Below are 17,951 nucleotides of genomic sequence, written 5' to 3'. Positions count from 1 at the left end.
ACGGCCGTTTTAGTGGGCTCAGATCAGGATTTTTACAGTTTACTTGGCGTGTCCAAAACTGCAAGCAGTAGAGAAATAAGACAAGCTTTTAAGAAATTAGCACTGAAGTTACATCCTGATAAAAACCCGGTAGGTAAGATTTTGTTTTTAGGTGTCTAATTATTTTAGTATGTTTCAATATTTACTTAAATTATTTTTAAGTGTGTTCAAAATTCTTAAGAATAATGATGTCAAAAATTATAATTCAGGGACTAGAGATTTAGCTCCATGGTACACTTGCCTAGTATATACAAGGCTCTTGATTTGATACCCACCACCTCATAAAGAATTCATCTGTTATGCTGAAAACAGAAGAAGCAAAATGTTCTGGTTTGGAATAGTGGAATGATTTGGTCAATATCAAATATATAATTCCCTCTTAATTGTAAACTCATTTCCAACAGAAGTAGTAAGGGGTAGTAAGGGCATTAACCCTGAACCATGTCTGTGAAGTAGTTTCATAGCAAGACAGGTTAAGATCAAGCATTTGAGAACAGAAATATTTCCTTAGAGTTCAGGTCTTACAGAAATGACGAGAGTGGCGAATAATAGCATGACAACGTTGACCGTTTTCAGTGCACATGTTCACAGATGATTTACAAAGTTTTATAAATTAAAGCTTGAGCGCTCCAAATAGATTTCTAATTACAAAGATTTGATTGTGTTCCCAATAATGTAATCTTTAAAAACATTAGTTTTAAATTTTACAGTATTTTAAAATTTTTGCTACTCTTGATATTTAGCTATCATTAATGAAGACATAATTTTCTCTTTTCTAGGTATAAATTTTTAAATGGTATTATTTCAGTTTATATAAAGCTGAGCATTATAAACTTAGTTGGATATTGCCTCGAGATCTATGTTAAAAAATTTTTATAGTTTTTTTTCAAACTTGTTTTACAATTTCTGAGTGTGATTTTTTTTAGTTTTTCTTAGGAAAGATGGTAGGCCTACACCTAGATTTTTTAGATGAAAGCAGCTTCCTAAGCCAATTTTTTGAAACAGTAGAAAATTAACATTTTCAGTCCACTTTTGAATTATTACTCTGCTGTTATTCCCTATTATCTGATAGAGTGGAACACATTTTTAGTTAATGATTTGGTTTTGCTCGAATAGGACAAAGACCTTCAAGCCTGTTTGTTTGTAACTGTTTAAACGTTCCAAGAGTCTATTAATCAGCTTTTTCTTGGCTGCATTTTTTAGAAGGAAATTCTATTGGTCTATATCCATTGTTAGTGTTATTTGGATACTTTATCTACTAATGAGAAATTGTATTACCCATCCTTACTTTTGTTTCGGAGGTAGTAGTGCCTTAGAAAAGTACTTCCTTATTTCATCTTAATGATTCATACCACATTGTACTGGCACTTTCTTACGTTGGTGTCCAGTATCCAGAAATCTCTGAATTAATTAAATCTGTATGTTCTGCAGAGACTTTGATTTTACATCGGAAATAGCTTATATCTAATATTTTTTAACAGAATAACCCAAATGCACATGGTGATTTTTTAAAAATAAATAGAGCATATGAAGTACTCAAAGATGAAGATCTGCGGAAAAAGTATGATAAGTATGGAGAAAAAGGACTTGAAGATAATCAAGGAGGCCAGTATGAAAGCTGGAACTACTACCATTATGATTTTTACATCGGAAATAGCTTATATCTAATATTTTTTAACAGAATAACCCAAATGCACATGGTGATTTTTTAAAAATAAATAGAGCATATGAAGTACTCAAAGATGAAGATCTGCGGAAAAAGTATGATAAGTACGGAGAAAAAGGACTTGAAGATAATCAAGGAGGCCAGTATGAAAGCTGGAACTACTACCGTTATGATTTTGGTAAGGGAGTGTATTACTTAAGAAGTCCAACCCGTCCCTGAAGTTGATTTTTTAATATGCGCAAAAGAAAAATTAGTTTTGTTTTGCTGTTTTATTGTGTATTTGGTATGTGTCAGTTTGATTAGCTCTTTTTAATTTACTGTGAGAGTAGAATTCCAAAGGAAAGTTAATTGGTATGCAGAAATTTACTTACACAAATATGAAAATATATTGGTCAAATTATATTTAATATTGATACCAGTTATTTAACAAAACAAAAGGTTTTACACTGAATGTTGCATTAGAAGTTAAATATTGAAGACTTTCAAAAATTTTAAGTGCATTACATTTTCCAACAAACGCTCAACTTTCTAAAAATTTAATAACTTGTTCAGTAGAAATCCCATCTTTCTGATGTGGAACCTCTATTGAAAATGGTTTCAAATGATGATGGGAATAAGAAAGAAAAGCAGGAGGAGAGGGCAGAAACAAAGGGAAAACAGAAAAAGAAGGTAAACTCACAGGAGTATATTCAGATAACCGGTGTTTCTTACTGTCATTTATTAGTTTCAAATGCAGGCTAAGAACAAGTGTGCTTTTATATTAGATTAAATAAAATTTTAAATTTCTGCCTGCAGTTTTTATCTAGACTGATTTTTCTCTTGAAAATAATATTTAAGTATAGCAAACAGCTTAATATACTTATTGGTTGATGGCAATCTGAATTTCATCAGCCAAATCTGGCTTATTACTTGATTATATGCATAGTTTTATTGGAATACAGGTATGCTCATTTGTTACATACTCTGACTTTTCTCAGACTCTGAGAGCAGAATTATTTGATTTGAAAAAAAAAACTATGCCCTGTAAAGCTCAAAATATTTATAAGTGGCCTTTACAGAAAAAGTTTGCTGACTTTTGCTGTGCTTTATCTATTGTTAATGTTATTTGTGTATTTTCATATAGTTAATGAAAAACTCTCTTAACATTGATTGTAACCATAGTAACTATACTCAATACTAAATGTCTCTGCTTCTACAAACTTTGTAGGCATAGGTTTTAAGCAGTAGCAAGTATTTTTAAATGATACCACATATTAAACCGTATAATCTGGAAGTTAAGTGAGTTCTGTAGTCTAATTATCAACTGCATAGCACTCAATTTCATGGTTTTAGTATTGTACAGAGCTACATGACATGTCTCCTTAGGAGAAGCTGGATGAAGGGTACATAAATCTGTGCTATTGTTGCAACTTCTCATGAGTTTATAATTATTTTAAAAGAAACTGTTTTAAAACATGAAGGTTTCCTATGACGATGAAATCAGGTGAGAGCCTAGCCACTCAGACCCTTGTGATAAGTGCTCTCCAGAAACTACTCTGTATTATCATTCCTGATTTTTTTCATCAGGAGCTGGTTTTTCTTAGTTGCTATACATTGTTGAAGTTTAAAATTAATACTCTGGGTTTTTTTTTTTTTTGTAATTAAGGCAAGAGTGAATAACTGCTTATGTGGTGATTTGTTTTTATGAAGGAAGTTTTAATTTTCTGATTTTTATCCACTTTTAAAATTAGGTATTTATGATGATGATCCCCAAATCATAACATTAGAAAGAAGAGAATTTGGTAAGTTTGTGAACATCAGACTTTCTGAAACTAGTACAAGTCTCTTTTTAAAACTCATAGGCCTAAGTGTGTTCAGAAGTTAGAAATTTTCTTGGATTTTAAAGAGCATGTGATGTCTCATTTAGAGTAAGCAGTGTTCTTAGAAGCATGTGGGGTGGTTAAGACTAATATTTCTGTAGTAAAGTGCCTAAGTATGAATACCAAATAAACAAACATAATGTACAGTTCAAATCAGATTTAGAGTCCAAGTTAGTTTGCTATATACTTGCACATAAAAAAAGCACAGTTTCAAAGCTTATTGATTCTAGACCTGTAGATAAGTGTGTGGTTGTTGTGAAGCAGATCTAATTTTATACGTGCTTTATGTGAAAATGGATGTAAGAATACAGCCCAACTGCATTTCCACTACATTTTAGAAAATTTAAAAAACAGATTAATTCTATACTTTCAGCTTTTGTATATTTATGGTGAAAATAAGGCTTTTAGGTGTCACTGGGGATTGAGCCAGAGCTTCATGCGTGCTAGACAAGTACTCTGCTACTGAGCTGTGTCTTGAGCCCTCCTGTTCTTCTTCCAAGCAATAAATTGTACTCAAATGAAATTCCAATTTTATTTTGATGTATTATGATCACATTTAATTTAGAAAACAAAAAACAACATACTAATTGCAAAAAGTGTGTGTAATGTTTCTTTTGTGTTATGAAAGACATAGTACAATTACTGGATTTTTAAATATAGTTCCTTCTAAGCAAGGATCACCTTTTATCCAACCTTTTTTTTTAATTATACGTGAGTTCGGGTATAAAAAAATAGCTATTTAATATATTACTGTTTTATAAGTTATGTATATATGAACACTGAAACAAGTAAAATAATATCTTTCCTACAAGGGAAATAGGGGAGTTTGATTTGTTGATAGGCAAAATTAATACCCATGTCACAAACGTAGAATCATAGCTTTACTACATGCAGTTATGTAGATCTACAACTTTTCCTGTGTGATTCTTACTGTGATTCAGTGTTTTTTGGACCAGTGGGAGTAGAAAACAGGAGACTTGCATATAGAATCAAAGGAACTGAACCAAACCTGTAAACTGAACAATCTGTGAATCTACTTAGAATGAGGCTTTCCTAATATTTATATTGCAGATGAGTTCATACTTTTTCAAACATTGAATATGCAGAAAAGACTGAGAGCTTCTAATGTCTCACTTAAAACCCTAAATAGTAGTTTTAAATCCAGCCATGAAACATTAGAACTAATTCAGAAATGGTTAACTAATACTGGTAGGTTTAATGCATATTTGCCTCTATTCCATTTGATCTCTAATACTATTCTTCATATTAGTAGACTAAGACAAGATGATTCTAGTTAAAGAAAAAAATGGCAAACATGGACTATAGAATTACATTTGTACATTTATGTAAATGTGTTAGGCTTGGTTGTGATTTTCTACTTTCAGTTATTTCTATTGGTTGATTTACTTAGTCTCATCTTTCCATACATAATTACAGAATCATTTTTAAATTGCATTTATTCTTCCTCTTGTGAGGCATTCTGGTGAGAGTCACCAGCATCTCAAATGAGCTTTATTCAAACAGATTGAAATGATTCAAATGCTATGCTTTGGACCCTGAGATGACTGGTCATGTTCCAGTTCATCTTTACTTACAGATCCCCTCTTTAGATGTCCCCTGAAGTCCCTTTTATTTTTCTAGCCCAATGAATCCATTGAAATTTCTGCCCAGTTTTTGCCTTTCAAGTGTCTCTCCCAACAGTGGCAAACACAGGCTCTGATTTCCAACCTTTCCCGTTAGTGTCCTAATGCTCACTACAACTACCTGAGGCTTTTAACATAAATCTTTTACATTTTGTCCAGTTTTCCACTTATTAGTCCTGGCAGAATTAGACTAAAGTCTAAGTCCACTTTTCCAGGAGAAAAAGAGAGAAATGTGGTTAATACGCTCTAAAAACGTTCTCATCTTTTCCTACAGTAAGGAATTACAGTTTCCATTACATGTGAGCACATCATCTTTTTATATCATAGTACAATATGTCAGTCATTATGATCAAGTTTAGATCATATTTGTAAAAGGAGAAAACACCTTAATAAATGTAATACCACAATTCAGGTATCCTTTTGAAGATAGCACAAGAAAGAGGAACTTAAGACAATTCTCTGTTTTCTTACATATTTCTGTGGTAGTAGTAGCTGTTGTAAAGATATTAGTAGATACTATGGTTCTATAATTTAGAAGAAATTTGCATTTTGAAATATAGTTATTCTGTTCTGGACTTATGCAAAAGCATTTCATTGTGCTATGTTAACACAGTTTTAAAAATACTTTTAGCCCAGCACAGTGGCCCATCCCTTTGACTCCAACTGCATGGTAAGCTGAGTCAGAAGGATTACGAGTTCAAGCCCAGCCTCGACAACATAGCAGAACTTTGTAAAATAAGTACATAAGTGAAATAAGAATTATCTTCTAATCTTACTAAACAATCAGTGAGAACTAGGCAATTGTGTTAGTGATCTGTGAAAACAGGGTACAATATTAGACATACTTCTAACCTATGAACAGACATAGATAGCATCAGGTACCTTGTCTGATTATCCCTTGCTTTTTTATCTGTAGCTAGCCATCTCATTGCTTGTTCATAACTTGTTGATTTTTTTTTCTATTTTAAGTGTTTGTTAACTTATTACTGTTTTTACCTAAATTATTACCTGTGTGGTCTAAGCCAACATGGTATTTGTTTAGATCATCTAGATAAATGGTTTGTCAGACTTTGTAAATTTTGCCAAAGAACAATTGATAAAAATGCTAAAATGTGCACTGTTGCCTATAGTGTACAGTTTAACTGTTTCCCCACAGAACTGCTTTGCTATTGAAATATAGGTGAGCACTTAGTCCTGAATGTTTCCAGTTAAACAGTGAGTTAAACATTTAGCACAGTATGCATAATGTGTCTTCACAGGTTACAGTAATTGATGAAAATTTTATTTGAAAATTACTGACAAAAGGTGCTGGAGAGATGGCTCATTGTTTAAGAGCATTCATTGACTGCTCTTACAGAACACCTGGGTTCAGTTCTCAGCACCTACATGTTGGCTAACAACCATCAGTAACTCCAGTTCAGGGGATCTGACATCCTCTTCTGACCTCCACAGGCATTACATGGCACAGATGTGCTGACATACATGCAGGCAATATACACATAAAATAAAAATAATAAATAAAATAATTTTTAAAGAAAATTACTGAAGGTGATTTTGATATGGAATTATATGATACCTCTTAACCAGAAGTAGATTGCCTTCACCTTTTTTATCTAGGATAATTAGAGTACATCCTTACTAACATGTAGGTGCTGGGAACCAAATCTGGGTCCTCCGCAAGAGCAGCCAGTGCCCTTGACTGCTCAGCTATCCTTCCAGCTCCCTTAGTTAAAATTTTACAGTGCTAACATTACTTACCATTCCAGATCTAAACAGGAAGAGGCTGGGATAACTGTTGACTCCTTTCATTTCATTTCTTTATCTACGTCATGTCATTTTACAGATACATGCTGATGGCTAGTAGACATTAATGTGGTTTTTAAGCCTATTTTTTTGCCATTTATTTACAGTGACAGAATCCTTATCACACATTTTTTAAATTTATTTTTTGAGAAGATCATACGTGAGTATTGGATTCACATTATTTCCACCCTCTTCTCCCCTTCCCATTCCAACTTAAATTTTTCAAGCAACACGATTTTCCAAGTGAAGGGTATTATTTAGGAAAAAAGGGTCAATTGAATCTCCCAAATCTTTACTGTATTGTGCAGGTGTCTAGCTTTGTTGAGAAATTTTAGTAGCTATCAGAATTAATGACCACATCGTTAGCCTTGTTTTTGACGTAGGAGAGCATTTCTTAGTCGCTCTAGTTCCTCTTTGTGCTCTCATCATGCAGACTCCTGCATGAGGCTTGGGTGCCGCTTCCTTGTGCCAGCCCTTGTAGAGCTTCTCAACTGTACTGATTTTACAGTTTTAGGGCTTCTGCTTATTTCAGTGTGGGCAAAGGAAAGATTTAGAAAATGTTACTATATTGGCTTGACATTTGAAAGAAAATGCTTTTGTGGAAAAAATTCCCAGGAAATGATGAAGACAATACTAAAGGTTTATGACTAACACTTTTTTCATTCTGACCTCAGCAAAAATTAAAATGTTTAACCTTTAGTAATTATGTTCTGTGTACTTTTAGATGCTGCTGTTAATTCTGGAGAACTGTGGTTTGTAAATTTTTACTCCCCAGGATGCTCACATTGCCATGATTTAGCTCCCACTGTACGTACCTTTAATATCCCAGTTATTAAAGTCTTTTTTCTAATTTATCTGTTATTTGTTCCTCCTTTTAATTTTAATATGTTGGGAGGTTTTTTCTATTAATAATTATAACTGTCAAATAATTATGAAATAATTTTACATATGATTTAAATTGATAAAAATTTTCTTTTTTAAGATTATATAGTTTTGAAGTATGTTCAAGAGAAGAAGTCTTATCACAGAAATACCTTTTTTTTTTTTTATAGTGGAGAGAATTTGCTAAAGAAGTGGATGGATTACTTCGAATTGGAGCTGTTAACTGTGGTGATGATCGAATGCTTTGCCGAATGAAAGGAGTTAACAGTTATCCCAGCCTCTTCATGTTTAGATCTGGAATGGTAAGTAATGCTAGCACTGTTCGAATTGCAAAACTTCATAACTAGTAAAATACTGGAGGAAACAGCATGTAAATGGTTAAGACTGTTTTTGACTTCTCTTATTAAAGGTGCTAACTCGTTATAGTAAACATTTTGTATTTATGAAACTTTTAGATGCCATCACTTCCTGTCTTAAAGCACATTTAATATACATCTTGTGTTTTATGGTTTACAAAGTATTTTATAGGTGTTATCTCATTTAAAAATATAAAGCTCTAGGGGGCTGGAGAGATGGCTCAGTGGTTAAGAACACTGACTGCTCTTGCAGAGGACTTGGGTTTGATTCCTAGCACCCACATGTCAGCTAACAGCCATCCATAACTTAGTTCTAGGGGATCTGACTCCCTCTTCTGATCTCCCCAGGGATTGCATGACACAGCTGCACTTACACACATGCAGGCAAGCTCTAATATTTTCTTTTTTCTAACTTCCAGTGATAAAACTGAAACAAATTATTGTGAAAAGTGTTTTAAAATGTATTGCATATAATCTGTACTATTAAGATTCTCAGAGTATCATTTGTAAGTGCACTATGTTGTTGAGAAATACCACTTCAGCATTATTCAAAATAATGTTAAGTCAAAGATTTTGGTAGACTTAAAATGAAAAAGTAAAAGATTTTTTCTTTCTATAAAAACAACAGGCTGCAGTAAAATATAATGGAGATAGGTCAAAGGACAGCTTAGTGAGCTTTGCCATGCAGCATGTGAGGAGCACAGTGACAGAACTCTCAACAGGTAATTAGAGTTTTCTTACTTTGCTTGATTTTCAGGGATATTTTGAAGTTGGTATTTTGAGTTTAATGGCAATAGTAACAGTTTGGTAAAAATACTGAAAATTTGAAGGATCATTTTCCATGCTTCTTAGAAGGGAATTGTGTCATTGGTCTGATTTCTGCTGAATAGTATGTATTGAACAAACAGTATTTGTATAAAAGATATGAGAAAGGTTATGAGACAAGTAGGTGACAGGCATCTTTCAGGTCACAGCTGAATCTTTAGTAGTACAGTATTTTATTGCTTCCATAAATGTAGGCGGTAAGTTCATTTCATTTTAAAGTTCAAAAACACTTCTGATATTAGACTTTAATTCCTTAAATGATTTTAGGCTGGCTATCGAAACTATCCATGGGACAGTATTCTGGCTAAAGGGATGTCTTATTTTCATTCATTCAGCACCAGTCCTGTGTCAGAAACTATGTTTACCTCTGTGGTCAGTAATAAAGTACATAATCTCAGCCTCAGCAACTTCATTTTAGTGAGGATGATGCCAGTAAACAATTGAAGTGCAAGTTAGTAACTTTTATGATAAAAGTAACTTTGTAGATGCATAATGGACATGAAACAACTCGAGGAAAAGAAGAAAGGTTAGAATATGCTTCTTTAAAGAGATCCTAGCTAATTTCTCACAGAATGAATAGAAAGGCCTCAGAGAGCACTATTTAGATTAACAGTGCTTCATGAATCTATCCAAAAGATGGCAGTGGGTGGAGTGGGAATGATGTGGAGAAATACAGCCAGTAAATAACAGACAAAGCTCATATCAAAGGGGCTTTACATACCCGATTGTGTTTTCTCAAAGTAATTGGTATGTCTTAAAAATAAGGATAAAATTTAGAATGGATTGGAAGCAGATGAGTTCTTTAAAAAAAAAAAAAAAATGAGCTTTGCCATGCAGCATGTGAGGAGCACAGTGACAGAACTCTCAACAGGAAATTTTGTTAACTCCATACAAACTGCTTTTGCTGCTGGTGTTGGCTGGCTGATCACATTCTGTTCTAAAGGAAAAGGTAATTTTGTCATTTTGTTAGCATTGGAAAGACAAGGACATTTAGGCAGTAATTTGAAGCATGCTACTATAATTGATTTTCTTTTTCTGTCAGTAATAAGTTATTTGAAACTACAATTTAGGCCCAGAATTATAAGATTTTACTTAATATGTACGTCCTTGTTATTTACACGAGATAAGTAAATTATGTGCAAAAAAAGTAACATTTATAATTTTACATTTAGAAGACACATTTTTCAGCCCAGTCATATTCATGATCAGTTATACCTCAGGTAACCATAGATAAATTGGGCAATTTGAGAAATAATTAGCTATATCAACTACATTACCTCCTAAATTTTTTTTTTAGAAATACAGACTTTGACTCATAAAACTCAATCTCTAAGATGACAGTGTCATTTCTACGATTATTCCCTTTGTAAGTGAAATCAAGTTCAGTGTCCTGCATGCCATACTATACAATATAAGCCACATTCGATGAAATTAATTGAAAATGGTCTTAAATATTATAAAATATCCTAACTAGCAATAAACTTGGTGTGTTAAATCCCATCATGGGTCTTTCTCAACTTCACCTCTTACCTTTGTGCTGCTTTGTTGGAGGTGTATTGTTTTACAACTAAAATAGCCATGCACCCATCCTGTAGACACATGAAAATACTGATTTTTGAGCAAAATCAACCTTAAACTTAGTCTTTGAGTAGTGGGTTTTGTATCCTTCTAGCCAAATGCAATTTCTGTTATCCACTCTCAAACTCTTTGAACTTTCTAACTGTTTCATTTGCCTCTAGGCTCTATGTTAGAACAGATCTGACCTCCTTGAAGCCTAATATTCATGCCTCTAGAACTTTGTGAAAAATAGTAAAAAAACCTATCTTAAGATTTTATTATGTTTTGAGGATTCTTTATATACCTTTCTAGATAGATTCATTATATCTTATTTCTTTCAATTATGAAATATCTTGGATAAAGGAGATAAGAGGAGAAATTTGAAAATAAAACCTTAAACAGATGCTTGTTTCTTTCCTCTGTAGATAGAAATCCTGAGAAATTAAGGGGAGGGAATGAATTAATGGGTTTGAGAGATAGAGAAATGAGACTTTGAACTCCATATCTATATGTGAAACCTATCAGTATTTCCCATTACAGTTCAGTTATGTGCCATAGAATCAGAATGGTAATTTGGGGGCAAGGCATGAAAATATAGGCTTGATAAAGCTTTAAAAAAGCCTCATAAATTTTTTTCCCCCTCAGATTGTTTGACTTCACAGACACAACTCAGGCTTAGTGGCATGTTGGTAAGTATCCATCCTTTTCATAAAACTATAACCATGTAAAGAAGCACATCTAGAAATTGACTCCATCTTACTTTTTCATAGTTTCATGAACACTTACCCACTTACTTGCAGTCTTCCTTATTTCCTGATAAATGTGGTTATAGCTGTATCTTTCTAAACAACTAGCTGTGTTCAGTAAATTTTAACATGGAGTGCTTTCATTGATACTCGCTTTTTGTATTCTTTGTTTAGTATGAATTCCTCTAGTTATATGTTAGTGTTTTGTCATTTCCAAACTTGAGTTTTTGTTGTTTCATGTTTAATTTGCTATTTCTTTTGCTCACCTCATGTTAATGTTTGGGAAATGTGTTGCATGTGATGTTGATTCCTTAATATTAGTAAAGCTCCCTATCTGGTCTGAGAGTAAGTTTGTCAGTTGTAAAATTGGGAAAGTTCTTTGTGATAATGAAAATAAGTTTCATTTGTTAGGTATTAAGTTTATACCTATTAGATCAAATTTGTTAGGCTATTAATACCTGTATCATTTCTATACTGTTTAATTTAAGAGATGGGCATCTTAAAATATCCATCTAAAATTTGATTCTATTTCTGTTATTCATACATGTGTGATATATCTCATAATCATGTTACTTAAAGACAACAATATTCCTGAGAAATACATTAGGCAATTTCATCATTGTGAAACATCATAGAATACATTAAGACAAACCTAGATAACGTTGGCTGCTTTATACATAGCCTTTATGATACAGCTTGTTGTTCCTGGGCTACAAAACTGTGTGACATGCTGCTGTGTTGAATACTCTTAAAAGGTTGTAACACATTTGGTAAGTATTTGTGTATCTAAATATAGAAAAAGTGTGGTATGAAAGCTAAAAATTTGAACACCTATGTAACACAATGTGAGGAGTTTATACAACTAGATGTTGCTTTTGGTGAGAGAGGGGTGAGTGAATGTGAAAGCCTGAGTCCATACTGTACTGTAAACTTTACATACACTGCACACTTGGCTATACCAAGTTTATAAATGCAATTTTTTTTTTTTTAACTAAGTAACATTTGCTTACTGTGCGCAAACGCACATTGACCTACCTCTGCTCCAGGTCAGGATTGTCTGTATCACTATCTTCACCTCCACATGCAGGTCTCCATGGACAGTAGCATGTAGGAACCATCCTCTCCTATGAAAGCAATACCACCTTTGGGTCCTCCTAAAGGACCTGCCCGAGATAGATAACCCTCTTTTCAGAAACAGTCTACAGTGATCTGCTCACTTTGTTTATTCATCATAGATTTATTTGTAAGCAAACAATCAACCATGAACATTTCTATTAATTTGGTTTTGGGGGGAGAGGCATGTTTTAATATCTACAGAACTTATTAAAGTCTCCAAAAGGTTTGACAAAACCTTTCATTGAATTTTTGGGAGGTTCTTCTTTTCTCGCATATTTCCCTTTTCCTCCCCTTCAACTATGAATTCTCTAAGCAACAGGATTTTTCTGCTCCATTATAACCTTATAGAAGTACTGCATACATACGAATAGAGACCATTGCTCACCAGAGAACACTCATGCAGCACCTAGACATTGTTGGTAGCTGCGTGGTCATGATCATTCTATCCTTTGGGTAGCTCTTCCTCTTTGTACATTATGAACTTTTTCTAAGAAATGGTTTCATCTAATATTAACAGCACTAACAATATACTTGTGTTTCAGTGTCATTCCCTATTTCACCCTGATTAGGCCATTGGTCTTATAATGCTACTCCAAAACCAGGTCTTCCCTGATCAGCAAAAATTAGAATATTTGAAGGTGAGATTTGAGCATGAGCGTCTTTTTTTTTTTTTTTTGGTTTGCTTGATTTTGATCTTTGTGGTTAGAACCATTGTCCCTGCATTCTTCCTTGCCAGGAAAGACTCTGTACTGTTAGCATCAGGGATATGCCGGCCTTAAAACAAAGTTGGCAAGACAAGGCTTGTTTCTTTTTCCTGTAAAGTTCCTGTAGATTGGAATTATTTCCCTCTCAAATATTTTTTGGGAACACGTTCAAGGATTCCTTATATCCCTGGAGTTCTCTTTTCATCTGTATTCGGAATTCTACAAGTCTTCTGTTTTCTACTTGTTTTATATTTCATTGAATTTTACATTTTATTTCTTCTGCTTTCTTGGGATTTAATTTGTTCTTCTAAAAGTGTTGAACTAGGGGCTGGAGAGAATGGTTCAGCGGGTAAGAACACTTCTCTTGCAAAAGACCCAGGTTCGAATCCCAGCACCCACATGGCAGCTAACAACTGTCCGTAACTCCAGTTCCAGAGGATCCAACAGTCTCTTCTGTCCTCTGCAGGCATTGCACGACATAGGTGCACTTACCTACATGTAGGCAATTACACGCATACATATAAAATAAAAATAATAAATTTTTTTTTTAAAGTGTTGAACTAGATAAATCATTAATAGTTAGGCTTTCCTGTTAAAGATAAAGTACTACAAATTAGCTTTAGCTACATTGTAGATTTTGATATGTGTTATTTTTATTGTCAATTTTAAATATTTTTTACCTTTCCTTTGAATCATACAGTATTTAGTACTATGTTTAATTTTAAATTTTTTGAGGCTTGTTAATCTACCATGGGTAAATGAACATGATTTCAGTATTTTTGGTTGTTGAGACTTGTTTATGGCCTAACATAAAATATTTTTTATAAATATTCATGTGCATTTGAAAAAGTGAATTCTATAATTCATAGATGCATACCACTATAAGATGAATTGGGTCAAGTTTGTTACCAGTCTTCTTTAAGTCTGGATCTTAGCTTTCCTGCAGAAGTGTCTTAGTACCTCCACTAGTATTGTGAGCATTTCTGTTTCTCCATTTTTATTTTGTTAACTTTTTCTTCATATGTTGTAAGCCTTTACATATGACTACTAATTTAGAATTGTTACATTTTCCTTGTCATTTAAATCTCTTGCCCAGTGGAATTCTTTTCCTATAATGACTCGTGCCTTCAAGTGTGTTGTGATTGTTTCATGTTGACATGTTATAACATGCTTTTTCTTTTAAGATAGAGTTTTGCTATGTAGCTCAGGTTGGCCTCAAACTCTTAAAAGTTTGTCCTGTTGTAGCCTTCTTAGTGAGTCCTGAATTAATGGCATGCACCACCATGCCCAGCCTAAATTTTCTATTCTTGATTGTCAGCCTACTGTATCTCCATACGTAAGGTACATTATCTGCAATCAGCATATACTTAGGTCTTACTTTCATCTAGTTAATTTCTTTATCTTAATCCTTTTACATTTTAAAATTGGTCTTGGTGTGTTTTAAGTTTATATTTATTTTCTTGCTGCCCACTTTACCTATTGGATTCATCAAATGGACTTTTAATACCCATTTTTCCTTTACTAGCTCTTTAGTAATCCATTCTTCATCCTTTCTTTTTTGTGTATACCATGAGGATTGCTACATACCTCTGACTAATCTGTTCTTAGATAAGGCAAGAGTCCTTGAACACAAATACTTTTATCACCTCTTCCAACTTTGCTGTCATGTATGTTAATCCTATATGGGTTTTCTTCTTTCTTTCTTTTAATTTTACAGTCAGTGATTGAATATATCTGTGTGTATATATGTGTCTGTATGAAATGCTAGTGATTGGACCCAGGGCCTTGAGCATGGTAGATACATCTCCAGCCCAAGTGAATACTATATTTTAAATGTACAATTTAATTTTTATTTATGAATGCTCACATATAACACCATCTGCTTTTAAGGTATTTGTCTTTAATTTTCTGAAGTTTTGTTACGATTATTGAATAAGTATCATTTTTATTTTACTGTAGTGTTTATTGTACTTCCTGAATCTATAGATTAGTCTTTTTCCAAGTTATAGGAACTTCTCAGCTATTTCTGTTATTACTTATTTCCCATGCTTTTTTTTTTTGGCTTTTGAGATCCTAATTGAATACATGTTAGTCCTCTGTGTTTATCATCTTGCCTAGTCTGGAAAAAGTTTTCAGTAACTTGATGTTTCAAGAAATGTGCTTTTCATATAGGATTTTGGAGCTCATTAAAGGAGCTCAGCCATCAATAGGTGAAATTGGCAAGGTACTTATTTAAATGTACACTGTAGCCATGGAAAATACCCACCTGGTAAAAGGATAGTGAAAGTACAGTTACAATGACAAGCCTAACACAACTAAAATTTGATTTTTTTAACCTAGTAGAATTGAATGTGCTTTCTATTTTAAAAAATGTAAATTTAATTTTTGTAGACATGTATAAAAAAATTTTTAAGGTAGATGTTTGATAAGAGGAGAAAACTACATTTTGTTTGAAATTATAAAGTACTCTTCAGAGGGTTTTGTTTTACTGTTTATTTTTTTTTTTTTTATGTGTATGAGTGTATTGCCTATGTGTATGCGAGTGCACCCATATCGTGCAGTGCTACAGAGGTCAGAAGAGGGCTTTGGATCCCCTGGAACTGGAGTTAAGGATGGTTCGAAGCCACCAAGTGGGTGCTAGGAATCGAACCCAGGTCTTCTGCAAGAACAGTCAATGAACTGCTAAGCCATCTCTCCAGCCCCCGGAGTTTGTTTCTTTTTTAAGTTGTGATTTTCTAATTTAAAAAGTTGAGTTCCTCATAATGGTAGATCTCTTTGCTTTTTTTTTTTTTTCTTTCTTTCTTTCTTTCATTTACATCACAGAATTTATTTCTTTCCATTTCCCACTAGGATGGTCTTGTTAATGTAGGATGGATGAACTGTGACACCCAGGACAACCTTTGCAAAAGTTTGGACATTACAACAAGCACTACTGCTTATTTTCCTCCTGGAGCCACTTTAAATAACAAAGAAAAGTCCAGTATTTTGTTTCTTAATTCATTAGATGCTAAAGAAATATATATGGAACATAAATGTGCACATGCACACACATTCAAAAGTAGTAACATTTTGTGAGCAGTCAAAAAGGAAATTAATCACTTTATATCACTTGACTGTGGAATATTTCATTTCTTGGTGCAAATAATTTCTGGGTATTTGTTAAACTCAGTATAAAAAAATCTATTAAAATTTTTATTTTAAACTTGTATTTATGTTTTATTTAAGACTGTTATATTTTTAAACCATGAAGATATGGAATACATTCTTCGGTTAAATGATAGAATGTTTATATTGTAAGTTTCCAGTGGATTCCGTTTCATTATATTTTCTAATGTTGACTATATAGATGACTAGATTTGACTAAGGCTGTTTAACCTATTTTTTACTTTTATTTTGTTTTTTTAATTATTTAATACTCATACATGCAAATAATATTAGAGTCAAATTCATGTCCAATTCCTCCTCTGACCCTCTTGATCACTTTTCCTTCCTAACTCCATGTGCTCTTTTTTCTTTGAACCCCCTGAGTTCACTCAGTGTTGTCTGAATGTGCATGGCTGTGGATGGGACCATCTGCTGGAGCATGTGTAGCTTCCTAGGAGCCTCCTCACTGAAGAAAACTAACTCTCCCTCCCCCAGCAGCCATCAGCTGCTAATAGCTCCTCAGCTAGGGTGGGATTTCATGAGCCCCTATCCATGCTGGGATTTTGACTGGCTGTGTCTTAGACATGCAATCACAGCTTCTGTGAGTTCATGTGTGAAATTGTGCTGTCTGTCCAGCAAGTAGTGTTTCACTACAGAATGTGCTCCCTCTGGCTCTTGCAGTCTCTCTGCTCCCGCTTCCTGGATCTCTGAGCCTTGGGAGGAAGGTCTGTTATACAGATGTCTGCTGAAAAATGGCAAACTTTTCTGTATTTTTAGTTTGTTTGTAATGTTGATATGATTCTCATTTCACAAATTCTTATACAATACAGAAATATATTTTTAAAATATATAGAATTCCCCAAAACCAAGTCACACAGTGATGAAAGTTATAATCTTGATGAATAACCTTCCAGTTCTCTCCTTAAATAAATATTCAGTTATGACATTCTGCCAACATCTCAGTTATCTGTGGCTCAGATCTCTGCCCTTCAGTCCAGAAATGTTACATGCAAATATGCACTGCCTGTTCAGCCTCTCCCTGGGATATTAGTTTGTGTCTCATATTTAAATGCCTGAAACTCTAGTCTTAATTGTCCTGAAAATCTTGTTTCACCCATAGTTTTTGCCATCTTGGTTGAATAAAAATTTCCTCCTGTAATTTTCAAGTCATACATACTAGGATCATTCTTGATTCCTCTTTTTCTCATACCCTGTAGATAATTTATTGGGAAAAATCTAGTCTCTGTTAAACTGTTTCATAATTGACCTCCACTGTGACCAGTGTACTTACCACTTTGTATATGGTGCACTGTAATTTGATTATTTGCTTTTCATTGTTTTTCTTTTGCATTAAATTGCAAGTTTGGATTTACTCATTGACACGTGCCAAGAGTCTAGACTGTGATGTACAGTCCCTGCCATGTACATAATGTATATGTACACACATACACATAGTATATGTATATATACTTCATATTTGTACACATGAACTGGATAGGTACAGATACATAATTTGTAATGAGTGGGATTGCTTAGTGGATTCTATTATAATATTTTTTACTGTATCAAGAAAGTTTCTGTCAGGAACTTATTTATGTATTTTTAATAATT

The 17,951-nt window shown here is 33.4% G+C and overlaps 1 protein-coding gene across 1 annotated transcript in view; it reads left to right on the top strand.

Annotated features, from left to right (window-relative positions):
- The window catches only part of Dnajc10 (DnaJ heat shock protein family (Hsp40) member C10), a gene marked incomplete in the record, with an annotated part of 51,678 nt that overhangs the window by 2,685 nt on the left and 31,042 nt on the right, over nucleotides 1–17,951 (top strand). The window contains 9 exon segments of the mRNA XM_008827945.3: nucleotides 1–129; nucleotides 1,721–1,883; nucleotides 3,436–3,486; nucleotides 7,735–7,817; nucleotides 8,063–8,194; nucleotides 8,877–8,970; nucleotides 9,945–10,022; nucleotides 11,276–11,319; nucleotides 16,047–16,224. Coding sequence (XP_008826167.1) covers nucleotides 1–129; nucleotides 1,721–1,883; nucleotides 3,436–3,486; nucleotides 7,735–7,817; nucleotides 8,063–8,194; nucleotides 8,877–8,970; nucleotides 9,945–10,022; nucleotides 11,276–11,319; nucleotides 16,047–16,224 — 952 coding nt within the window.

The sequence above is a fragment of the Nannospalax galili genome, unplaced genomic scaffold (assembly GCF_000622305.1).
Source record: "Nannospalax galili isolate Female #2095 unplaced genomic scaffold, S.galili_v1.0 scaffold892, whole genome shotgun sequence".
Lineage (NCBI taxonomy): Eukaryota > Metazoa > Chordata > Mammalia > Rodentia > Spalacidae > Nannospalax > Nannospalax galili.
This window is presented reverse-complemented; position numbering and strand designations above follow the sequence as displayed.